Below are 26,429 nucleotides of genomic sequence, written 5' to 3'. Positions count from 1 at the left end.
CGGTGATGAATACACACCTTTGGAGGAACCCATAAGGAGACAGCTGAATTGAGTTTCAAAGAGATTACATTTTGTTGGGGCAGGGAGCAAGCACCCATAATTCGCCCTCAATTGTATAAAGTGCACATTGAAGTAAAACCGCAATTAGTACCGTATAGGAGGTTGGCAGAGCCAAAATAATCTAAGCCTAAGAGCAGCTACAGGACAGGGAGTTAGAAAGGTCAGCACTGCAGAAAGCCTCAAGAACTAGAAGGCTTTAATTCCCTGGGCAGCCCCTGTCTGCGGCTAGCTGGGGGAGGAGGGGGGAAGAGACGCAGAGGAGCCAAGGGTGTGGCTCGCCTCCCAGAGGCCGGGCTCTGTCGGGAAACCCCAGGTGGTTGTTCAGCGAGGGAAGCTGGGAGTGCAACCGGAGAAAACAGAGTAGAGCACAGACCTCAGGCCAATTCCATTTCACCTCGAGGGGGCCTCCAGGGCACGGGGACTCTAAAGGGTGGGGGCCTAGCGTTAGTATTTGTCCTCTTTCTCCTGGGGGTATGCCATCTCTCTAGTATCTCTTCTGCACTGGACGGTGGTGGTGGTGGTGGTAGTGGTGGTGCTTTCTTTGCAGGTCCTCGACCCCAGAGTTCCCCCTCTTTAGGGGGGGATCTATGATAGAGGGCACTCCTTGAAGTAGCCCCTCATGGTTTCCTCTTCTCAGGAGGGAAGGATGGGCGGGCCCCTACTGTTCCGATGATGGAGGGGTTCCCTCAGAAGCCCCCCACTCTCTTCAGGCTCGGGGTACTGGCAGAGGACTAGTTCGACAACGCTCCGCACTTTGGTCCAATTGCGTCCCTCCCAAGGGCACCTCCATGGAAACCAAAACATCACAACTCCACTGAGGTATCGCGAGAGCTTGGGCTGAGGAGGCGGAGCAAGGGCAGAGCGAAGTGGGAGGAGCCTGGACTCTTCCGCGCTCCTCGTCTCCCTCCAGGCGGCGTCTGCGCGTGACTGTGCTTTACATAATCGCGACCGCGCGCGTCACAAGTGGCGTACTCCAGTCCAGACCGAACCAGCATCGTCAAAATCTCCGTGTTCCGCCCCTTTTGCTTGATCGGCGTCCAAATGAACCAGTGAACGGGCGTTCAGCGCCGACACGCCCGTTCCCCACCCCCCCCGGCTTTAGTCCGTACCCTGCCGCTGCTGTTGCCCTGCGGCCGCCGCCGGGTTTTGCCTCAGACTGTCAGATAAAGCGGCGGGCCGGGCTGGCCGGGCTGGCCGGCCGGTGAGCACGGCCCGGGCCGGACATGGCGGCTCTCTATGCCTGTACCAAGTGCCACCAGCGCTTCCCCTTCGAGGCGCTGTCTCAGGGGCAGCAGCTGTGCAAGGTGCGCGGGCTGGGCGGCGGCCGGGAACTGAGGGACGCAAGAGGCGCGGCCCGGAGTCCCGATCGGCGGCGACGCCGGCGGGGTCCTCCGGGCAGGGTGTGGCAGGCCCGCCTAGCCGAGGAGCCGCTCCAGCCCTCCTGAGGGCCGGCGGGGCACGTGGGAGAGCCCCGGGCCGGGTTCAGGCCCTTGCGGCCGGCGTGTCCGGGTGCTTAGCAACCGCGGGAGATTGTTCAACGACCCTGTGAGGTCTGGTGAGGGGACAGTGGATTCCCAACCTGTCCTTGATCAGCCTTGTTGGGGGTCCCTTTGGGCTTCTTTACTCCCCTCGTTGCAGACTTGAGGGGCTCCCACTTGCCCCGCCTGGAACCGAACTCCAGAGTTGGGTGCTGCCTGGGAAGAGCGTCTCGAACTCGGGCGCCTCCCGGCCACTTGGCAGCCAGTCGCAGTAGGAGGTGTAAAGACTTGTATAAAGAAGCCCACAATCAAAAAGCCGGGAAGCAAAAGGATGATTTTTCAGCATCCAGTTGGTGGTCTTCCGTCCTTGCTGAGCATTTTTTACTTCCGAAAGTCCAAGTTCTCTTTTTCCATTTGTCCTGTTTAAGTGAACAGAGGTGCTGTGAGGCGACAGCTGAAAATCACCAAACGGGCTGGCGAGTGATGTTGCCCAGAGTTTGTCCCCTTTATTTGCATGATTCTTAATTATATGTCACTAGTTCCTCAAATGGCCACGATCTTCTTTCCTTTTGCCACTATTTGTTTACTTGGTATGAGAGAGCTCAAGTACCAGAGTGTCTTTTTTGGCACTCAAATATATTTGATTTTAACTAAGTTTTATATACTAAATGATGCTTTTAATACAGTACTTTCATTTCACAAGAGAACCTGCTCGAAATCACACAGTGGCTGAACAGGGACTAGAATCCAGGGCTTCTGATTCCCAGGCTGGGGCTTATTCATACATATAGTTGTTTTTATATTTTATGACTAGTTCCACACATAAATTCTCACTCCCACATCAACACTGCATGGTAGGTAGGGCAGCAGTGCTAATATTACAGAAGAGAAAAGTTTGGCCCAGAAAGTTTTAAGTGACTCACTCACTCACAGTGACTATGGTAGGACTAGTAACCAGGCTGTTTCCTTTTGTGACCATCTTCCAAAATTATATCCTCATTTTATTTCAGGAATGTCGGATTGCACATCCTGTTGTGAAGTGCACCTACTGCAGGACTGAGTACCAGCAGGAGAGGTACAGTTTTTGTTGACCATAAGAGATGTTAACAGGCTTTTTCCTCTTAAAATCTGTAATTAATTACATTATAATATGCAAATCTATAATCAGTTACATTGTAATATACAGATCTGTAATCAGTGGCATTGTAATACAGTTTCTGCAATTTCCTATTTGCTGTACATTGAAAGGTATATGAAACACATTGCTCCCTAGTTATTCTAGTTATTAAAATTTGCTTAGATGTTTAAAGTTACTTATTTTTCAGATTATTATGGTTATAACCTTTTGACAGTAAGAAACCAATCACACTATAGCAAAACATGAGCCTCAAGTTCTAGTATATTTATATACAAAGCTTGAAGAATTTATGAGCCATTGGAAATGTGACAATCCCGATAAAGGGTTTGTTAGTTCTAGTTACATTTGAAATTCACTTGCCTTTACACTTCCCTTAGGAGAACCTCATTTTAAAAAGTGTGAAAAATACTTAAGTGGGAGCAAACACATATCTTTGGGGGCCTTTTCAAAGGTAGCAAAGTGGTTTATTGGTATAGCACGGTCATCTTTTTTGGAACTTCAGTTGTAGGTGAACCTGCCTGGAGCATGATGGGGTCTATTTGTTAGCTTACACATAAACCTAGAAGTCTCATTTTAATCAGCTTCATTTTGATTCTAGAAATATTTTTCCCCAACATTTTATTATGGATATTTTCCAATAAATAAAAAAAAAAAGATTGAAAGAATTGGACAGTGAACACCCATATACACACTACTTACATTCTCTAATTTACATTTTACTGTGTTTGCTTTATCTATATCTGCCATCTCTCTTTCCATCCATGCATCAATCCATCTTGTTTTTGAGGCATTTTAAAGTTGCAAACAGTAGTACACTTTACTCCTAATCATTTCAGCATGCATATCATTAGCTAGAGTTTCATATTTGTTTATAGTTCTTTATTTTTTTAGTGGTAAAATTTGCATACAGTAAAATGCTCAATTCTTAAGTACATCCCTTGATGAGCTTTGACAAACAGTATGCACCTATATAACCCTCAAATCCTATCAAGATGTAGAACATTACCTTTACTTACTCCAGACAGCGGATCCCTACCTGCCTTGTTTTCCTAAAGCAACCACTGTTCTCATTTTCCTTTCCATCAAAACTAATAGATTAGTTTTGCCTGTTCTAGAACTTCATATAAATGGAATCATACAGAACATACTCTAGAAGCTTTAAATATAGCTTTAGCTTTAAATATAGATCTACAATCCATCTTTAATTAATTATTATTTTTTGCTTTCCTTCCCTTTGCCTTTCCACCATTTCTCACAATTAGATTTTTTTTGTGTGTGTTTAAATATATATAATGAAATTTGCCATTTTAGTCATTTTAAAATTTTTATACATTGCCATTAATTACATTCAAAGTGTTATGCGACCATCATCACTACCTATGTCTAAACTTTTTGTCACCTCAAACAGAAACTCTGTACCCATTCCCATTCCCCCCAGCCTCTGGTAACCTTTATTCTTCTTTGTGTACCTATGAATTTGCCTAATTTAGATATGTCATGTAAGTGGAAGCATAAAATATATGTCCTTTTGTGTCTGGCTTGTTTCACTTAATGTCTTCAAGGTTCTTCCATGTTGTCACGTGTCAGAACTTTATTCCTTTTTAAACCTAAATAACATTCCGTTGAATGTTTATACCACATTTTGTTTATCCATTCATCTGTTGATGGACACTTGGATTGTTTCTACTTTTTGGCTTTTGTGAACATCTTGAATTAATTTTTGTGTGTGGGATGACATATGAACTTTGACCCTTACCTCACACCATTCTCCAAAATTAATTTGAGATAGATCATAGAGATACTTTCTCTTTGTGTTTTCTAAGATGTCAGGGACGTTTGTGTATATATATGTAGAAATATACTATACTTCTGCAGTAATAAATCTGGGTATAAACCAAAATGCTGTTCAACATCACAGAATCACTGATACTAATCTTTCCAGAGTGCAGGTTCTCTTTCAGTGTACTTTGCTTCTTGTATTGCCTTTTAAAAATGGTGGGAATTGCCCTGGAATATATTTTGCTTGAGTATCTCATTTTAATGTAAATGTTTCCTACTCTGAGGCTTTTTTCTTTTTGTCTTTTTAATTTTATAGTCACCTTCACAGGGATTATATCGGAAAATCATACAAAGAAGAGAATAGTCTGGATTTTTAAAAAATCATTTATGTGATTTTTAGTCCAGAGTATTGTTTAAACTGTTCTTGTACATCAAGCGTGTCATTTGTACTTCCCTGTGTAAAGGGTTAGACTTTATTTGAAGATGATTTTTGAAGAGGGCAACTTTTTTCGTTCAGACATTTCTGATAATTTTAGTTAGTGAGACATAGAAATGTCATAAACAGAAAATAACTCTCCATGTTATTCAAAGCCCTATTTAAAAGCTCTGTTTTACCTGAGATAATAAAATTAATACCAACATATGCTTTGGAAATGAGAGAGTTGTTACTACATACTTGAACTTCAGTTAACGAAGTGGCCGGACTATATTGCCTCTTAGTGCATGCATAAATTCCTTGGGCTTAAGAAGGTGTTGGTTTTTGGATGTTTTTAGTGAAACAACTTTTTTTCCTCACAAAAACCTTGTCTCTTTCTTCCTTAACAGTAAAACCAATACAATATGCAAGAAATGTGCTCAGAATGTGCAGTTGTATGGAACAGTAAGTAGGGTTTTTCTCTACCTAATAGTGAGTGCTTGAATCTCTTGGAACCTTATATTCTGTGGGCTGTTAAGGTAATTACAGTATTTTTATTAGAAGAACTAGTTATGTTTTAATGCTTTCTCAGAAAAATGTATCCCGCGTTTCACCTTAGCTAATACTTACTGTTAAGGAGCTGTATTTATCATCACACTGCTAGGATTTTGATTATAATTTTCCTTGAGAGGCTTCAGTGACCAGAAAGAGGAGGGGGAAGAGGAAGTAATCCTGTGACTTGATATCCTTGTTTGGTAACAGCTGACTATTCGTTTCGATGAATGATTTTTTTTTCCTGTTAGTGTTAAGGCTCAGGATATTATTGTGTCCTTCAGGCATTCTCTCAATATGTTTGTACACTGATAATGACAAAGTGGCCTTTTCAGAAATTAGGAAGCATTTGCTGATTTCTCCAAAGGGCTGTTTCTGTTGAATTTCTTACAGAAGTCCCAGGGTACACACAAATGGGTTTTCATTATTTGTTTGTTTGTTTATTTTTAAATCAATAGTCCTCTGCAAAAAAACACTTTACATAGTTTAGGAATGGGCTTCATTTGATTAATATAAAAGCAATTTATGAAGTTAGGAATACATACCATGAACTGATAGGCTATTTAATAGGAATCGTTTAAAAAGTGCACTGGTATTTTATAATATACTTACTTGACCCTTTTTTCTTTTCTCTTTAAGCCCAAACCTTGTCAATATTGCAACATTATTGCAGCATTTATTGGCAATAAATGCCAGCGTTGTACAAATTCAGAGAAGAAGTATGGACCACCATATTCTTGTGAACAGTGCAAGCAGCAGTGTGCGTTTGATAGGAAAGATGACAGAAAGAAGGTAAAAACCCTGTGATTTCTCAGTTTTTTTTTTCAGAGAAATTAAGGTGGACCAGTTGTGTTAGAAATACACATGACCAAGAAAGATTTCATAATTACTGCCCTTGTTCTGTTACCAACCTTGAAGAAACATATTCACCTTTTCTTTTCTTCATTTATTAAATGTAGACCATTATATTCTAACATTTAGTATTTCACGAGAACCTGAATTACAGTGATCAATATCTTGTACAAATGAAGTGGTGACTGAATTCATATTGGTAAAATTCTCTGGAACTCTGTAAAGGAGAGATTGTGACTTAAGCAAGGTGTTATTATAGCAATACCAGTTTTATACCTGGCACTTTAAGTATCTCTTTCTGTTGAAGTTAAAGATCACAAGACATAGAGGGAAACTTGCTGAGAGGTGGTGCTTTGGTGGACTCAAAATGGTTTAGAGTTTGGTCTTGTCACTCTCCTGCTTCAAACTCCAGTGCCTTCCAGTTGTGCTGAGAATAAAACCCAGAGTTCTTCCATGGGCTGCATGGACCATGCCTGCCTCTCAGTCCCATCTTCCATTGTGCTTCCTGTCCCTCACCTTGGCCTTCTTTCAGTTCTTCAGACTTGCCAGTCTCATCCCTGCCTTTCCTTTTGCCTGATACACCCTTTTCCAGAGTTTCATGATTGGCTCCTCATGTGAGATCTCACACAGCTCAGATGCCATGTCCTCATAGAGATCTAGTTTTACTAACCCCCTAAGTGTACTTATCTTATTTGTTTACATGTTTGTCTACTCCCACTAGAATGTGAGCTCTTTGTCCATCTTGTTCTCTGCTGCCAGCAGCCTGTCACCATAGAAGGTGCTCAGTAAATATTTGTTGGATGAACTTACACGGTTCAGAAACTCTTGTCAGTGGCCAGAGGTGCTTAGGCTCTCAAGGGCTTACTCTTGTTAACCAAATTCATTAATTTTGAACAGGAGGATACAACTTTCTAGTGACCAGAATACTCCTGCCTGCCAACTAGGGCACCTCTTCCCTAAATCAAGATATTGGAGAAGCTGTATTAGTAATCAGGAGGTGGCATATAATAGTAGTTGGAGCACAAGCTTTGCCATCCCACAGACCTGAATCCCATCTCATTCTTGGCTAGCAGAATGATCCTGGGCAAATTCCTTAATCTCATTATGAGTCAATTTTCTCATCTTTCCAATGGTAGTAGGTTCTTTATAGGGACATGGGGAGATTTAATTGAGTAAGCCTATAAAATACTTAATTTTTAATCTGGCACATAATATGACTCAATACATGGTATTATTAGTTGGAATAGTTAATTTTTATTAATCTGGTTACACTAGAATTTATTTTCTACTTTCTTAGTTACAGTCCTCTTTTAAGGGTTTGGATATTTTTAGACAGCCTCAATTATCTGTTCATAATTTTAGGAGAGGTGGGCTAAGTTTAGGGATTAGGGGTGGATGATCTAGACTGAGAATGCCTGGGTTGAAATTTTAGTTGTATCACTTATTAATGTGTGATTTTGGGCAAGTTAATCTTATCAGTGCTTCAGTTTCCTCATCTGCACATGGGGATGATCAGACTTTGGTGTTGTTATGAAGGTTGTGTTATTATGTGTACAGCCCTTAGAATAGAATCTGGTACGTGGTAAGGAGTCCATTATTGTTAGTTATGATTATTTGTTTTCAATAATTTAATTCTCAGAGGGTGATCTTATTTTAAAATTTATGTCTTGGTAGGTGAGCTTTGGGAGAGATCTGAAATAAAGTATCCATGGTTCTGTGTGCAGTTATTATGTATAGTGCTTGTTTTTTTCCCAGTGGAGTTGCCTTGTTTTCGAACTCTTCAAGTGAAAGCTCTTTCCTGGGGAAGGTCTTCAGAAGTTTTTTAAAATCAAAATTTCAGACCATATTGCATAACCATGTGAACAAGATTGACGTTTGGTTTCATAGTTCATTTGCATATTCATTAGCAAATAATTAAATGCCTGTTTGTACCAGGCACTATTCTAAGTATTAGAAGTGTGCTAATGAACTAGACAGACAAGACTTTAACTCTTAGAGAGCTTATATTAGTATCTGAAAGAGAAAAGAGAGTATATGGTAGAGAGTAACTAGGGAGACCAGTTTAGATTAGGCATTTGGTGGGACCTCTGAGGGGATAACATCTGAGCTGAAACTAGAATGATGACAAGGTAGCAGCCATGGGAAGCTCTGGAAGGCAAAGATTCCAGGAAGAGGGACCACTGAGAAAAGACCCTAAGTGGGTTTGAGCTCAGCACATGGGAGAACAGGAAGAAGACAGAGTAAACGGGAAGAGAAAGGCAATGAGGTTATAGGGATAGGCAGGGGCTATATTTAAGTCAATATAGGCCATGATAAAAAAATTGGATTTTCTACTCAATACAATGGGTTTCAGTCTGCTAAAGCTGCCAGAATGCAATATAACAGAAATGGGTTGGCTTTTAACAATGGGGATTTATTAAATTTCAAGTTACAATTCTAAGGCCATGAAAATCTCCAAATTATGGTATCAACAAGAGAAAACCTTCTCTGAAGAAAGGCTCTGGCATCCAGGGTTCCTCTGTCAAATAGCAAGGCACATAGCTGGTGTCTGCTGGGTCCTTTACTGGGTTTTGTTGCTTTCAGCTTCTGATTCCAGTGGCTTTTTCTCTTAGTATCTCCAGGGCATCTCTCTCTAAGCTCTCTCCAATGTCTCTGCCTTTTATCCACTCATAAATGACTTCAATAAAGGATTAGGACCCACCTTGAATGGGCTGGGTCACATCTGAATTGAAGCAACCTAATCAAAAGGTCCCACCCACAATAGGTTTGCTCCCACAGGGATGGATTAAAAGAACATGGCATTTTCTGGGGTACATAACAGCTTCAAACCAGCACACAATGAGAAACTGTTGGGTTTTAAAGAGAGGAGAGTCATAATCAGGTTTACATTTAAGATGCTTTCTTTAGTGGCTATGTGGAAATGGTTTATAAGGGCCCAAGAGGAGAAACAAGGAGGTCGTTTGGGAGGCTTTTGCAGTGGTGAGAGATGAGAATGGCTTCACTGGAATGGAAGCAGTGGAGTTGGAAAGAAGTGGCAAGATTCAGACTGATTGACTTGCTGATGGATGGGGCAGGGGGGGTGGGGGGGTGCAGTAGAAAGAGGCATTTGCTGACAATTAAGATAAAGAAGTACATTAGATAAATGATGATGTGACCTAACCATGTCTAAGATGGGGCACAAAGCCTGATTTCCAGAATAAGAAATAAAAACTGTAAAATTCCAAAAATATCAGCTTGTTCCCTCCCCAGCCAGAGTAATTCCGTTCATCTTTGCTGCCCCGCCACCTGCAGCAAGCTGCACCACGGATGGTTTTGCAGTCTTGAGTGCTGCACAAGGGCACCCCGGCCTCAGAGAGTTGTGGAAGCTGCACACTGCATTCCCAGCCTTGCACCCTGGTCCCTGCTACAGAGGTGCTTCTGCCCAAATGGGTCGACCTTTTCTAAGTCAAACAAAGTGCCTTCGTAGGCTTCTACCAGGGCCTGGGGCCCTGGAGCTACTTGCCCATTGGTCTTTCTCTGGGGACGTTCTTCCCATCTGAGAAGAGATATCCAGCATACCATTTGTGATCCATTTACAGAGTACTGAAACAGAAGTATAGATCTTATATTTCATCTTCCATCTTCTCTTTTCCCTGCTGAGTTTTCCTTAATGAGCACCTTGGAGATACTGTGGCTTTTAAAATTCTTGTGGGAACTTTGCTTTGGTCTGCGTTTGCTAATTTGGAGGAAAACAAAACAAAAAGGTACATAAAATTAGCAGCTGTATTTATGAAACAACTTATATATACCTGGCACCATGCTAAGTGCTTTGTCTACATTATATCACTAATTACCTGCAACAATCTTCTGAGATAGGTACTACTCTTATCATTCATTTTACAGATGAGCCAACAGCCTGAGACAGCTCAAATGACTTGCCTTAGATCCCACAGCTTGTAAGTGGCAGAGCTGGGATTCAAACCCCTGAGGCTCTAGCTCCCAATGCCTGCATTCTCAGCCACTGCATGACATTCCCTCTTCTTTATTTTTCACTCCTGTTCTTCCAGGTAGATGGGAAATTGCTGTGTTGGCTGTGCACACTGTCATACAAACGTGTCCTTCAGAAGACCAAAGAGCAGAGGAAGCACCTTGGTAGCTCTTCCCGTGCTGGCCACCAGGAGAAGGAGCAGTACAGCCGACTGAGTGGTGGCGGCCACTATAACAGGTAACCCCAAGATGTATGGGATAGGACCAGAGGTGCTGGGAGGTCACATGTCATCCTTGCATAATCAGAGAAGAGGCTGTTTTGTATAAATTTTTCTATTCTTTTCTCTCCTATTTCTGCCCTAGGTTACTAGCCTATAGTGGAGATCTCACTTGCAATATTTTACAATTCATAAATCTTCAAAGGGCCAGAGAGATTTCTATAAGATGTCAGGATTTCCTGAAATGTTTGTACTTGGAAAGGCTTATGGAAATTACTTTCACATGTAGTGTTCTCATTACTCTCAGAGAGAGTTTCTCCCTAGAAGAGTGGACATTTCACTTTCTGAGGGATAAAAACTTTTTTGAATGCTTATTAGGTCAGGAGGTTGATAAATGTTCTGGGTTTGTCCTAGAAGGAGCTAGTCAAAAAGATGTCCCTTGTTGTTGTCTTTGATGCCTTAAGTTTCCTTTCAGAGTATCTGTAGTGTTGTTAAAGCCCTGGCTCTGGATTGAATCCCAGCTCTGCCAAATTCTCTATGTGGGATCTTGGGCAAGTTTTTTCATCTGTAAAATGAGGGAAATAACAGTATCACCTTATGGGATAAATCATACAGTACATGCATACTGATTAGTTTTATAACTGGCATATCGGAAGCATTCAATACGTTTTAATTATTTTTGGTTATTATTACCACTATGATTTTGTTTGTTTATTCGGCAACATTATTAAGTATCCTCATGGGCCAGGGATTTTGCTGGGAATGCAGAGATGATTAAAACAATCATGTTCCTCTCCGAGAGCATGTAGTCTTGTAGGAAAGACAATCCTATAATCAGATCATTGCAGCAAAATGTCATGAGCACCACAGTGGAAATATGTCAAGATAGAGGCATGAGAGGCAATAATAATTAGCTGCCTGGGGAAGTCAGGCAAGGAAGCCTTTGAGAAAAGCTGATGATGGAGCTGAGTCCTAGGGTGAGTCAGAATCATCAGATAAGGAATGGGCAAAGGCAGCCTAGGCTGAGGGAATAGCATTTCCAAAGGCTTAGAGAACATGAGTCCACATGGAACTCTGGAGAATGCAAGGACTATTGTATTGTTGGAGTGTATGATTGGGAGCTGGGGAATGGCAGGAAATGGGGTCCTGCAGACCTACTGAGTAGCATAAACTTGATCTTGAGGCCTGGAAAGCCATTGAGCAGTTCTACTCAGGGGAGGGATTAAGTCTGCATTTTAAAAATTTAACTCTAACTAGCATGGAGAATGCATTGGAGGAAAGAAGAGACTGGGAGCTAATTAAGAAGATTTAGAAGAGTTTGGGTAAGAGATGTTAAAATGAGAACTTTGAGGCAGTGCAGTGAAGATGGAAATGGGAAGAGGCAGATTCAGGAAAATGCTTTGGAGGGAAAATTAAGAGAAACTTAGTTAATTTGGTGGATGGCTAGATGGGTAGGAGATAGGTGAGTGAAGGATAATGCCCAGGTTTCTTACTTGGGTAGATGGTTATATCCTTAACTGGAAGAGAATACAGGAAATGGAGAAGAGAAGCTGTTCAATTTTGAACATGTCGTGTTCAGAGCACCAAGAAGAAAATTATTTAGTAGAGGTTTAGCCTGGAACCCAGAAGAGGGGTTTGGGCTGGAGCTAAAAAAAAAAAAAAAATGGGTGGAGTCTTCAGGACATGGGCCATTGGTAACACAAAGGAAACACTTGGAGTAGAGATTATTTTTATATGCAGATTCCTGAGGCCCTTCCCAGAGTCTGATTCACATTCCAGATGATTTGATACAGGTGGTCCAGGGAACACCATTTCCAACCACTGTGATAGGTAGTAATTAAAACCATACTCATGGATGATGTAACTCAGCTAAGTGGCTGAGAACAGAACTCGAGAAGCACTTGATGTTTAAGGGATAGACAACGAACTAAGAAGCAACAGTTACAAAAGTAGGAGGATGACCAAGTGAGGAGAAAGTTTCAAGGATAGAGTGGTCAGTGGTATGAAATATTGAAGACAGTTCTGATAATGAAAGGGCTGAAGCATCCTTTGGATTTGGAAATTGGACTTGATCAAGGTGAAAGGGTTGGAGACCATAGATAGGCATCCAGATATTGTTTCAGATTTGGTTTTAGTGGGTGAAATTATTGGGGCTAAAACTGGTTTTTAGCTTTGTGTAGATGTGTAGGTTCAAAGAAATAGTGGTGAAGAAGAACTGGACTTGGAGTTGAAATTTGTCGACCTGGTTTCTAGTCCCAGCTCCACTACCGACCAGCTGTATATTCTTGGATAGGTCAGTTTACCTAGATGAGCCTCTGTTTCTGCAAAGTAGAAATAATATCTTTTAATCCCTCACAGAATTACAAGACACATTTGAGACAGTAAATGTAAAAGTACTTTTTAAACTATAAGATTACATTTCTTAGGGAATTTTTGTTGACTCTGTTTACATGGTGTCCTAGTTTGCTAATGCTGCAGAATGCAAAACACCAGAGATGGACAGGCTTTTATAAAACGGGGGTTTATTTCACTACACAGTTACAGTCTTAAGGCCACAAAGCATCCAAGGTAACACCTCAGCAATCGGGTACCTTCACCGGAGGACGGCCAGTGGTGTCCGGAAAACCTCTGTTAGCTAGGAAGGCAGCTGGCGTCTGCTCCATAGCTCCGGCCTCAAAACGGCTTTCTCCCAGGACGTTCCTTTCTAGCAAGCTTGCTTCTCTTCAAAACATCACTCCCAGCTGCACTCTCTTTTCTCTCTTTGAGTCAGCTCATTTATATAGCTCCACCAATCAAGGCCCACCCCGAATGGGTGGGGCCACACCTCCATGGGAACATCTCATCAAAATTATCTCCCACAGCTGGGTGGGGCACACTCCAAGCCAATCCAACCAGCCCCAAAAACTTCTGCCCCACACAAGACCACAAAGATAATGGCATTTGGGGGACACAATACACTCAAACCGGCACACATGGTTTTTAATAAAGCCCAGTAATACTTATTAAAGCCAAGGATATTTTTTTAATCCTATGGAAATTAGATTCCCATGCATCCAGGATCTATGAATTTAACACCTTGGTGGATTTTTATAATCAAGAATAATTAATTCTTGCATAGAAGAACTATCTTGTGTTGGTCCTCTTTGACAAACGTTCACTGTGATGTTTTATTAATCTTTGATATCTAATGTGTGCCTTTCTGTTTTTACCTTTAAAAGCCAGAAGACACTTTTGACATCTTCAATTCAAAATGAAATTCCAAAGAAAAAGTCCAAGTTTGAGTCAATCACTACCAATGGAGACAGGTGAGCCAACTGGAGAGTGTGTGTGTGTGTGCTTCTGTTTGAAATGCATACACAGTTCCTGAAACAGGAATACATTCTAGGATTTGCCTTGGAGCTAGTGTAGGGCTGCCTAGGGATGCTGCACCAGCCACTGAATATCTTATAAATAAATATTACTGATTTTTGCTTATAAACCTGATCTTTTTTTTGTGTGTGTGTGGTTTTTATTTTTATTTTATTTTTTTATCTTCATTTTATTGAGATCTATTCACATACCACGCAGTCATACAAAACAAATCGTACATTCGATTGTTCACAGTACCATTACATAGTTGTACATTCATCACCTAGATCAATCCGACACCTTCATTAGCACACACACAAAAATAACGAGAATAATAATTAAAGTGAAAAAGAGCAATTGAAGTAAAAAAGAACACTGGGTACCTTTGTCTGTTTGTTTGTTTCCTTCCCCTATTTTTCTACTCATCCATCCATAAACTAGACAAAGTGGAGTGTGGTCCTTATGGCTTTCCCAATCCCATTGTCATCCCTCATAAGCTACATTTTTATACAATTGTCTTCGAGATTCATGGGTTCTAGGTTGTAGTTTGATAGTTTCAGGTATCCACCACCAGCTACCCCAATTCTTTAGAACCTAAAAAGGGTTGTCTAAAGTGTGCGTAAGAGTGCCCACCAGAGTGACCTCTCGGCTCCTTTTGGAATCTCTCTGCCACTGAAGCTTATTTCATTTCCTTTCACATCCCCCTTTTGGTCAAGAAGATGTTCTCTGTCCCACGATGCCAGGTCTACATTCCTCCCCAGGAGTCATATTCCACATTGCCAGGGAGATTCACTCCCCTGGGTGTCTGATCCCACGTAGCGGGGAGGGCAGTGATTTCACCTTTCAGGTTGGCTTAGGTAGAGAGAGAGGGCCACATCTGAGCAACAAAGAGGCATTCGGGAGGAGGCTCTTAGGCACAAGTATAGGGAGGCCTAGCCTCTCCTTTGCAGCAACCGTCTTCCCGAGGTATAAACCTAATCTTGTCATTAAAAGACAAGAACTTATAACTGGACTTCAGAGCAACTGATGATGTGGTTCACTAGATAATTCTTCCACAGTAGTTCTAAGAAAACAGCAGCTGGACACTTTTCATTATGATCTGTGCTTGTAGCCTCCTTTAGGAAGACCAGGAGTTAGTTTCGAGTGGCAGAACAGGGTCAAGATAGAATTAAGACAGTGTTGCTTAGTCTGTGAGGTATAATCCATGCTTCCTTAGTATTCAGAAAGACAGATTGATGCAGATGCTAGATCAGGAGAAAATAAGATGCATTTAAATAATTTTAATTTCATCTTAACCCAGTCTAAATGCATATTTTTATTCCTTGCTTTCCTCTCTCCTTCTCAGCGATGCTTCCTCTTATGAGCTGCTTTGTCCTAATATCCAGAGTGCCCCATCCATGTTGGTGCAGTGGGCTGCTTCCCAACAGTGTCTTGGGGCCAACCAATTTCCTGTTCCTCCAGGCGCGTGCATCCTGAAGTGAGACCAGCTGACATACTCATCCCTATAATCCTTGGAATCATCTCCATTATGGAAACTCCTCCTATTCATAGTTCTCCCTCCCAGCCCGTGGTGTTTATGGTTATAGAACAACATAAAGGCTTAGAAGTGCTGGATTTTATTTATTTGGGGGTGTGGTGGGGGTAACAAAAGTCTGTGAAATTGACCTCTTTTCCATTACCTTTATCACTAACTTGATTCATACCCCACAAGATATCTTCTAAAAAAACAGTTTTACTGATATTAAACTTCTTGAATTGAACCTTCTAGAAATGCTTGACTTAGCTATGGGGGAAGGAACCATGAAAACTGTCTTTCTGGTCAGCTTTACTGTTTGTTTAAGCAGCTAGTATGGCCATTCTGAAGAAAGTAGATGTGGCACAAGTTGTCTCATCACCTCTGTCAGAGTGTGTGATCCTGCTTCAAGGAGGGAACCTTTCTGAATGCCCTGCTTTATAAAGGCCCAAGCTAAGACCTGTGGCCTTTAGGGTTCATGTTTTCTGTTTTGTGGTCATCTATGTGTCGGGCTGTGGTTGAACCACCTGGAAAAAGCTCATTCATATCCCTTTAGTTTAACCAACCAATCCTTAAAATTTACCTTCTATTAGCTTCTTTTGTTCTTGAGATTCTTGCACTATTCTTGCTCTTGATTGCTACAAATATACCAAGCTAAAAACTCAAGCTTTCCATTCAGACTGTTTTGTTGCATCCACTTGCCAACAATGACTGTTTTCCTCTAGTAGGATACTGATCCTTGGTGACCTAGGTATATATGATCTTTCATAATGTCCTCTGGAAAAGATCTTAAAAGGTCATTCTTTATTGAATATGTATAAAGGTTATTCTTTATTGAAATGTGAATTTTAAAAAATAATATACTCTAATAATTTGAAAAATTGGAAAAACTTGCTGCCACCAAAGTTACTTTCATACATATACAAGTTCCATCTGAATTTTCCTGCATTAGCAATCTTAACTTCCAGTCCATTTGTTTGCATTTCTTGCTTTTGAATGTTTATAATATAAGATAAATTACATTTTTCTTATCCTTTTTACTTTTTGTGGGTTTTTTTCCTGCTTTTCCTTCACTTGGAGGAAACCATTCTGACAATCCTGTTTTTTCAATGTCATGCAAACCAAAAAATGTTATTGAATACCTATTTTGAGTTCCATTCTGTACTAAATGTTATCAGTCTTGTTTCTGAAATATCTATTATTTATCTACTTTCCTGGCCCCTCACTTTTAAAATCTCCATATATTTCAAAATTTATACTCTTTATTTTTATTCCCTTATGTCTTCTGCATTTTTCCTTCGACTTTTCTATACTACTACGTCCTCCTCTCTTACTTATTTCTTAATATTGTGGCATGTTTGTTTTCCTCCTGCTTTTCTTTATCCATTTGCATTCCATGTCATACAGACAGAACAGATCATCTTAGCTTCTCTAAGTGTTTTTGTATTTATAAGATACTTTAGTCTTTTTGTTTTTATATCCTACAAAATCTATAATCCTCTTCTCAATATTTTCTAGTTTGTTGAAATTGTAACAAAAACTTTTCAATTTGAGGAAAATCTGGGTTCATTTCTGGCTTCCCTCCCATGAGCAAATATACCAACTTCTTTATAATCATTTGTCTTTCGTTCCGTAAGACAATAAAAAAAGCAGTCTCAACAGTGGGTGGCACCCAGGCATACCTTGTGGTTTATTGTTTCTAAAGGACATTCTTTTCTCATCATTGTAGTTTTATTTTATTCTCTCTCTGAAATGTGCCTAACAAGTTATACGTGCTTTTTTGGGCTTTGAGGACAGACCCAGGACCAGTGGGTAGGACTGACAGGGAGTTAGGTTTTGGTTCAATCCAAGGAAGATTGTTCTTATAATAAGAGCTTTTGGAAAAGATAGTGAGCTTCCTGGAAAAATACGAGTTTCCCTATTCTTGTAGGTGTTTGGAAAGAGTCTTGATTTGAGTCCCTGCCTTGTTAACCTAACCATCATTTTTCATTTTGATTCCCAGCAGTTACTATTGAACCAGGAGTTAGAGAGTTAGAGACGTCAGGTCATAACACAGGACAGACAGGACGTGTTTTGTCAGAAATTGATTGGTATGGGGGGAGTCCTCTCAAGAGACAAGCAGAAAAGAGCAGTAGGAGCTTTGGGAACAAGAAGAAGTTTACTTATACTAGCCCATTACTCTGTTTCATTTATCACTCTAGTTATGGTTTTAAGTAGACTCTACTGAGTGCAGAGAAGACAGTCCCTTGGAGGTCATTGAAAGAGAGGTAAGGCTGCAGATAATAAGGGTGCTGCCAGATCTGAAATCGGTGGAAACTGTGATGGGTCCTTTCAGTTGTTTCTCCTGCATGCCTTGTTTTACTGTTTTGCATTTACTATTTACTATTCTGCATATTCATCAGTTCTGAAAGTATCAGTCCATCTCTTCCTCTTACAGTCTTTTCATAAGCTTCATGTGGAATAAGGGGCAATATTTTTATCAACGTACCAGTGGACGGTGGACAACTTCTTCGCTCTAGCCATAGAAATGTTTGACTTGCTGACTGTGAAGAAGTATGTCTCGTGGTTAGGCTTGCTATTGGAGTTTCTACCCTATGGAAATACATGCTGGCTATTAAATGCGATTTATGATGTAGGAAAGAACCAAGAGTAAGGGGTAACTACAAGTCACTGCTGTGTTGATACAGTGAGTTGGCAATCAGTATTCTAGTGTTTGCTTAGAAAAAACTATTAGGTTTGTATTTTACTTTAAAGGATGCCCTGGGAAAAGTAAAATTTTCTTTTGGGAAGTCTCTAGAGAAAGACAGAGTTTGGCACAGACAGTGATTCTTTAACTTGTTTAACCTCTGAGGGACCAATATAAGCTATGCATCCTCATTCTAGAAAGCATCCATTGTCCATATTCACAAAATTGTGCATATAATTTCAGAGATTAACAGATTTCCTGAAATTGATCTCAGTTAAGAGACTGTGCTGGAAAACAATTTGATGGTTGTTCAGAAAGTTAAACATAGAATTACCATGTATTTCAACAGTTCTACTCCTAGGTATATGCATAAAATAATTGAAAGTAGGGACTCAGATTCTTGTACACCAATGTTCATATCAGCATTACTCACAATAGGCAAAAGGTAGAAACGACTCAAGTGTCCGTCAACCAATGAATGGATAAACAAAATATATATCCATACAATGAGATATTATTCAATCATAAAAAGAATGGAGTTCTGATACATGGTTCAACATGGATGAACCTTGCAAACATTATGCTAAGTGAAGTGAGCCAGACAGAAAAGAGCAAATATGTATGATTCCACCTATATGAAATATCTGGAATAAGCAAATTCATAAAGACAGAAGGTAGATTGGGGGTTGCCAGGGTCTGTGGGAGGTGGGAGATGGGGAGTTACTGCTTGATGGGTGCAGTGTTTCTGTTTTGGTTGGTGAGTAGGTTTTGGTAATGGTTGGTGGTGATGGTGTTACAGCATTGTAAAAGTGGTTAACTACACTGAATTGTACACTTAAAAAATGGTTAAAATGGCGATTTTTTTGGTATATGTTACCATAATAAAAATAAATAAATTTTAAAAAGAGAGAGACTGCTGAAAGGACATATACAGAATTCACTTGGCACTTTGAGAAAATGGAGAGCTCACATACAGTACCTGGTAGGGAACTGTTGAAAACCCAGTTAGTAGTGTGACTCAGGAGTTTGCTACTTCCTTCATTCTTTCCTGACTAAATGCCGTAGAATTCTTGATAATTGAAAAGGACAATCAGCAGGCAAATTGTAGCATAGGGTAAGTTAGTGTCCTTCCTATTAATTTAGTCTTTATCATTTTTTTTTTAAAAGGACTGCTCTTGGGATGGAATGCCGTTGCACCAAATCACAGTGCTTTGGGGCAGAAAACAGAGCCAAAAGATGAGATTTGTGGAGAACTTTCAAAATGCATGAGCTTAGAATTGATAATTTATCCACAATTCTAGGGAAATTATCTACTCAAGAAAAATTATGAATGTTTCACTTAAAAATCATCAAGGGTCTTCAGTGAACCTGAAACAGACTGTCCTCAGCTCTTGTAATGTTGTGATGTGACATTTACTTAGATTTTGAATGTGAGAGAAGATGATGTAGAAATGATGCTAGGTTATGGTTTTGGTTTGGCATGGTTATCTGATGACTACTTTATCTGCATAGTTTTGCAAATGCTGCTGAGCCTGGAGTATATGGGACATTGTACTCAAGGCCGGGAATTCAGATGTGAGCCCTTAAGGAACTCACATCAAATGGCCTAAGATACATCTTGAGGTAGAAAAAACTTTATTCATTCAAGTTAAGATTTTTCCCCCTCCATTTTTTTTAATTAAAAAAATTTTTATTAGTTGCATGCAACTTTGAATAGGAAGTGAGATACGGTAGGTTAGTATAGGCTGGAGTGAAATAGTGACACATCCCAGAGTAATTTGGGATAATAAAAAAATATATTACAGCCTCCCCCTCTCCAGCCCTGAGGATCTGGGGGAAGGTGCGGATGTGTTGGACATCCTCACCTGGACTGGTGTTGATGTTGTCACAAACATTGGGACTGGCGGTTTGATGTGCTGAGCCCTCGAGCAAGGGACTTGCCCTTATGAAGCTCATTACCACAAAGGAGAGTCTAAAGTTGTATGTAATGGTGCCTAAGAGTCTCCCCCTGAGTACCTCTTTGTTGCTCAGATGTGGCCCTCTCTCTCTCTAACTGAGCCATCTCGACAGGTGAACTCGCTGCCCTCCCCACTAAGTGGGACCTGACTCCCAGGGGTGTAAATCTCCCTGGCAACGCAGAGTATGACTCCCGGGGCTGAATGTGGACCCGGCATCGTGGGACTGAGAGTATCTTCTTGACCAAAAGGGGGATGCAAAATGAGATGAAATAGTTTCAGTGGCTGAGAGATTCCAAATGGAGTCGAGAGGTCACTCTGGTGGACATTCTTATGCACTATATAGATAACACCTCTTAGGCTTTAATGTATTGGAATAGCTAGAAGTAAATACCTGAAACTACCAAACTCCAACCCAGCAGTCTGGACTCCTGAAGACAATTATATAATAATGTAGATTACAGGGGGTGACAGTGTGATTGTGAAGACCTTGTGGATCACACCCCCTTTATCTAGTGTATGGATGAGTGGAGGAATGGGGATAAAAACTGAAGGACAAATGGGGTGGGATGGGGGGATGATTTGGGTGTTCTTTTTTCACTTTTATTTTTTATTCTTGTTCTGGTTCTTTCTGATGTAAGGAAAATGTTCAGAGATAGATTGTGGTGATGAACGCATAACTATGTTATCATACTGTGGACAGTGGATTGTACATCATGGATGATTGTATGGTGTGTGAATGTATTTCAATAAAACTGAATTTAATAAAAAAAAATTTTTATTACAGAAGTTGTGGGTTTACAGAACAATCATGCATAAAATACAGGATTCCCATATACTTCCCCACCACCAACACTTGCATTGGTGAGAAAAATTTGTTACAATTGATGATAACACTTTTTTGTCATTCTATTTTTTTAATAGTAGTTAACATTTTTACAATTGATGAAAGATTATTAAAGTAATACTATTAACTATTGTCCATAGTTTACGTAGGTATTTCTTCCCTATATTCCCAATCTGCTTTTTTTTCCTGCATGTTTTTTTTTTCATTATTCATATGCCCATACCTAGAAAAGGGGATGTCAGTCACGAGGGTTTTACACAATCACACAGTCACAAGATGAAAGCTATATAGTTATACAGTCATTATCAAAGATCAAGGCCACTGGAATACAGTTCAACAATTTCAGTTATTTCCTTCTGTCTATTCTAATACTCTAGAAACTAAAAAGAAATATCTATATAATGAGTCAGTAGTCATAATCATTTTTAAATTCCCCTCCATTTTCCCAATCAGCTTTTCCCCAGATCTGGCTCTGGACTCACCAGGCACTGACCACTTTGTCATCATTGCCCAACTTAAGGAAGAAGTGGCCACTTTGAAGAAGATGCTGCATCAAAAGGATCAAATGATTTTAGAGAAAGAGAAGAAGGTACAGTTTAGTTTGCATGTCAGAATGTAATGAAAGTAAGATATGTGGTATGGGGCAGAACAACTCTTTAACTGGTATTTGTTTGGTACTTAACCATTGTCTCTTTGAGAGATCCCATGTCAAGTTGGGATACCCTGGGGAGAGGCTCTGTGTCTGCCAGGAAGCCTCAAGGGAAGGAATTACACTGCTGAATCAACTTCAGTCAAGTGGATTCACAAGTTGATTTTTCTCAGCATTTGCAGGGATCTTCCTCTTCTCAGGAAGGAACTCTTGTTAACCAAGCTTATAGAGACAATGTATAAAACCACAGTATCCAGCTCTTAATTTACATGGGGAGCGTAACAGTACTATTCATCTCAGCCTGGGCTACCTTGGAAGCCATCATAATCAGAAGGTTGCGGATTGAGCTTGGAGTTGAGTAGTTATGTAATCGGAATGTTTAATACTCTCCAGCTAAGAGAACGCAAAGCCTCCATCTCTATTATTGGGATGGCCATGTCCATGGGACAGTAATAATCAAAGTATGTGGGCCAGGTCTCCCTCCTCTCCGGACAATGCTCCCTCCTACGTGACTCTTATGTCACTTTGCTTCCATTGCTTCCATTGTCACTCCCTTCCTGAGTGGCCCATACTTTAAACATGTGAAGTCTTTTTCTGGTCTGAGAGTTATCCTCCCTCTTCAAGGGAACTTTTTACATCTTTCTTTTCATTCATGTCTATTACTTACCTTATTTTCAAGTTCTTAGGGGGTATCTCATGTTTGCCTTAATATATTAATAATTAACAATAATTAACTTTTATTGGATGCTTACCATGTTCCTACTTCTTTTCTGGGTGCTTTGTATGTATTAACTCTTTTATCCTCATAACAACCCTTTGAGGTAGAAACTGTTATCATTTCATAACAAAGAATGCCTCCAATATTTTTCCTCTTAGGGTTCCAATCCCCTCCCTGGCTCTGTTTTTTTCATGAGGCTGCATGTTATCTTATGCCACATTCAGAACACTCTGATTCATTCTGAATGGCCAACAAAGACATTTAGAATGTTGAAGTCTTAATAGGCATTCTTTCCATCTGCTTTCTACCTCATTTTACGGATGAGAGAGGAGACCCAAAGAGGTTAAATAACATGTCCAAATCATGTACCTAGTTAGAGGCAGTAAAAGAGAATGAACTCACATCTTTCTGACTCTACCATTCTTTCTACTCTGCTGTGTTTCCTCCTGCCAATAAGATGACAGCTTTCCACTTTACTACCTGACTGTCAGATGAAAATAGACCCACATATATTCTCTTCATGGACTAGATCAGAATGGCACATAAGAGGATTTTGCAGAAAAGAGATAAAAGGACACTTGTTTCTACTGCTTTGTAAAGTTAGGGTTTAAAAAGGAACAAAAACAAATGGTAGGTTATTTCTCATAGCTTTCAGGATCAAGGTCATACTCCTTGGCTTGGAACACAGGTTATTCTGCATCAAGCCTTCCTGTCTCTAACCTCATCTCCTTCCACTCTCTATGCTCATCAGTAATTCAAACAATCTCTTGGTTATCTTGGACTTCTGTGCCTAGCTCTAGACTGTTCCCTTTGCTTGGATGTCCTTCTCATCACCTCATGTGGCCAGTTGCTACTTGTACCTCAAAACTCAGCTTATACCACCTCTCTGCTTTTGATGTCCCTTCTTTGTGCTCCTTCAATAGCGTAGTCAACAAAAGGGGTCAGGGGTTTGAATTCTAGTTCTGCAGCTTGCTAATGGTATGTATGATCTGGGCCATGTTACTTAACCTCAGTTTTCTATCTATAAAATGAGAAGAATAATACTTCCCCACAGGGTTATCGTAAGAATTGAGTGAAGCAATATAATAAAAGCTGTTTGCCTGGAACATGATAAAGATCTAGTAAATGGCAGAAACTGTTATTCTTAGGGTTTCTCTCAACCAATTGATCATATCATGTTATAATCATTGATTTATTGAGAGGTGAGTATTTGGAGAGTTGTTCATATATATTAAATATATGAAATCTTAAAAATTTGCTAATGGTTGTAAAATATTATAAATATTACCTTTGGGTAATCTTTACCAAAAAAAATTACAAAAAATAGGATATATGACTCCCTGGCTTCGTTTAGATGTGGATCTGCAGGAGAGTCCTGGATTTCAATAATTTTTAGGGATCATTTAGCTCGCTAATACCAAAACATTTTCTATTGCGTAGGAACTACTTCTGTTCATTCTGCTTTTCTTTCTTCAGATTACGGAGTTGAAAGCTGATTTTCAGTACCAGGAATCTCAGATGAGAGCCAAAATGAACCAGATGGAGAAAACCCACAAAGAAGTCACAGAACAATTGCAGGTGATTCTTTTTATTTTTATGTGGTAACTCTTATGTACTTAGCTGATAATATTTTAAATGATCGTCTCTTAGATTTTTTTTTCTTTCAAAGTACTGACAAATCATTAGTCCAATTTAGATGTCTTTCTTTATTTCATTTTTGGATGCGTCCTGATTTTTGCCTTTAAAAATAGTGGAATTAATACATGTGTTCTTTGATTTTTGTGTAAAACCTATGTGATTCCAGATGTCTGAATTATAAATTTTGTTTATCCAGCACATTGAGGCACTCCATGGTTTGTTTATGTTGCAAAAGCATCCTTTTGTAAAAGTGGGTCCTCAGAGATTGAGGTACACTAATTAACCTCCAGTAAACCTTTTTTTTCCTGAACCAAGTGTCAGGTATTTTCTCTCTGTAGAATTTTGATCATGTCTTCCTGTAACTACATTATTGGCCTTAGCATCAACACTTACTCTGGCTGAAAAACATGTCCTATCTTGGTAAAACACTCCTCTTGCACTGGTTTTTTAGGCTAAAAACCGAGAGCTCCTGAAGCAGGCAGCTGCCTTGTCCAAGAGCAAGAAGTCTGAGAAGTCAGGAGCTATAACTTCTCCTTGAGAGACCACCAGGAGGCTCCCCAGCAACAGCGTATGATGTCCTGGGTTAGGGGTGGAGTCCTGGCTGTCTTGTGGGAATTGCAAGCTTTCTTAAGAAATTTCTATTTTATTACGGTTATCCTTCTTTATGTGATTGCAGTGAGCTGAATGGAGATACCTGGTTTATGCTGAGTTATGACCGCATGCTTGAGTGTTTGGGGTTTTAATCTCCTCTCTGTCTTCTGTTGCTACTTTTTTTTTTCTTTTTGTGGTGGTCACAACTCAGTGTTATGTGCAGAATTTTTTTTTCCCTGTCCATCATTGCATCCTGCCATACCCATGAGCAAGTATTTGGCATTAATTACATATCACTGCCACCTCTGAACTCTGAAAACTGCCACCTTAAGACTTGGTACAATGGAAGAGGCTTTCTCTCCAATAAACTTTTTGCTTCAGGGTATACTTTGGGTTTTTTTCCAGGTATATTATGTATGAACTTTGTACTATGTATAGCCAGAGTTTTATTTATTTTTTAAAAAAGCTTTTTCTTGATAAAAGAATAATGGTAGCGTAGCTAGTTCTTGTTAATGTGATGTCTCTTGAAAACAACAGTCCTACTCTCTAGTTTTTAGTAAAAGAATCAGATCTTTTCTTTCTTATTTCCTTAGAGTCTTAAAAACTGATTGCTAAGGTGAAACAATTCAATGACTAAGTATGTTAAGTGCCTTTTAGAGGATTTCTTGGAAGAGCATTTAAAGAGATACTTAAGGGAGGTAGCAAAGATTTGAAGAGTCTGTCTTTTTAAGTAAGGGCAGAAAGAAAGGTTGTCCAGGTTGTACTGGACACCCCTCTCCCCCTTTCTTGATTGTTTTGTGTGTGGTTGATTTTAAATTCTCACTGCCACTTTTTTTTTTTAAAAGATACCCTTTACTTGCTTTTATCTATTGTCATACTGGGCCATTGTCAGAGAACCTTTTTTTTTTAACATGAGCAGATTCAAAATGGAAAATATATGAACTACAGAGTATTTTTGGGGTCAGCATGAGCTGCTCAGTATGAACTCTTAGTCTGATTGGGAGAAATGATTGTACTGTACCTTCTCAGCACTCCTCACCTACCCCAGCTTGAATACTCCCTGTTTTTAATGGAAATGTATTGAAAACTGGTGCTTCTCAGAAGTAACTTGGCTGCAGCCAGAATTGTGTGTGCCCTCTCTTCCCCTTCTTAACCCCACTGTCAGCAGGCACATGGACTTACTTTTCCAGAAGAGGGAATAGATTTGCATTTCTAGCCATACTCTCAGGTCCTCTGTGTAATATTTGTGAAATGCGTGGTGTGCCGTAAAACAGTGGAGCCAACTACCTTGGGTTCATCTAAGTAGGTACTAGAGTTAGAGGTAATCTGGAGGGAAGATGGCTTTGTATCCCATCCTTCCAAAATTGTAGCAGTAAGTTTAACTTGCTAGGCATTTCCTGGAAGCAAAATGCTCTATAATTTGTGATAGCTTCTCCCAAGTAGAGCCATGCACCTAATTGGACAGAGATGTGGAAATGGATGGCTTCCTTTTTGATAAGAGAAACAATGGACCATGTAATTTTCCCTTGTAAGCAAGGGAAACAGCCATGCTAAATAGTTTTGTAACTTTTTGAATGAAAACCTTTTGGGTAAAGATCAACTTTCAAATTATATTTTTCAGATGCGTTTACATTGACTATGGGGGAAAGTGAAAAAATGAGTCATGGTTTTGTTTTGTCTTTTAATTTTAGAGATTGAGAAATTCTGTTCCATGAAGTATGACAATATAAAAATACATGTTTAGTTTTATACTAAATCTTTTTTTTAAGGTCTTGGCATTTAAATAAAGCAAATCCACACATTTTCTAACTTTCCATCGGTTCCAAAAAAGGAAGGAAGTGACTTCAGTCTTGAAATTTTGGTTTTTAAAAATCATGACACTGTTTTACCATGAAATTGAGTAGGTAACTTTGGTAACCCCTTGTTTCTTTGTATGTTTGTAATAATGGACGTTTTAAAACACAACAGTGTTTAGTTTGTACAGACTTTGACAAACGTCTGTTAATAAAAATTCATATTGATTCAA

The 26,429-nt window shown here is 39.8% G+C and overlaps 1 protein-coding gene across 1 annotated transcript; it reads left to right on the top strand.

Annotated features, from left to right (window-relative positions):
- The first annotated feature begins 1,150 nt into the window (after positions 1-1,150).
- FAM76A (family with sequence similarity 76 member A) lies at positions 1,151-26,429 on the top strand. The gene is made up of 9 exons (XM_037828019.1): positions 1,151-1,364; positions 2,549-2,613; positions 5,281-5,335; positions 6,062-6,214; positions 10,321-10,478; positions 13,677-13,763; positions 21,261-21,396; positions 23,651-23,752; positions 24,264-26,429. The coding sequence occupies exons 1-9, from the start codon at positions 1,284-1,286 to the stop codon at positions 24,348-24,350; spliced, it is 924 nt and encodes a 307-aa protein (XP_037683947.1). The 5' UTR covers positions 1,151-1,283; the 3' UTR covers positions 24,351-26,429.

This window comes from Choloepus didactylus, chromosome 2 (assembly GCF_015220235.1).
Source record: "Choloepus didactylus isolate mChoDid1 chromosome 2, mChoDid1.pri, whole genome shotgun sequence".
NCBI classification, from domain to species: Eukaryota; Metazoa; Chordata; class Mammalia; order Pilosa; family Megalonychidae; genus Choloepus; species Choloepus didactylus.
Note: the sequence above shows the minus strand (reverse complement) of the source record. Positions and strands in the feature narration are given on the sequence as shown.

Bases quoted from the DNA above. Each gene is read 5' to 3' on its own strand.
- FAM76A (XM_037828019.1), top strand. From the start codon at position 1,284: ATGGCGGCTCTCTATGCCTGTACCAAGTGCCACCAGCGCTTCCCCTTC. The intron at 6,215-10,320 runs GTAAAAACCCTG...CTGTTCTTCCAG, and splicing joins GGAAAGATGACAGAAAGAAG to GTAGATGGGAAATTGCTGTG. The intron at 13,764-21,260 runs GTGAGCCAACTG...TTTCCCAATCAG, and splicing joins ATCACTACCAATGGAGACAG to CTTTTCCCCAGATCTGGCTC.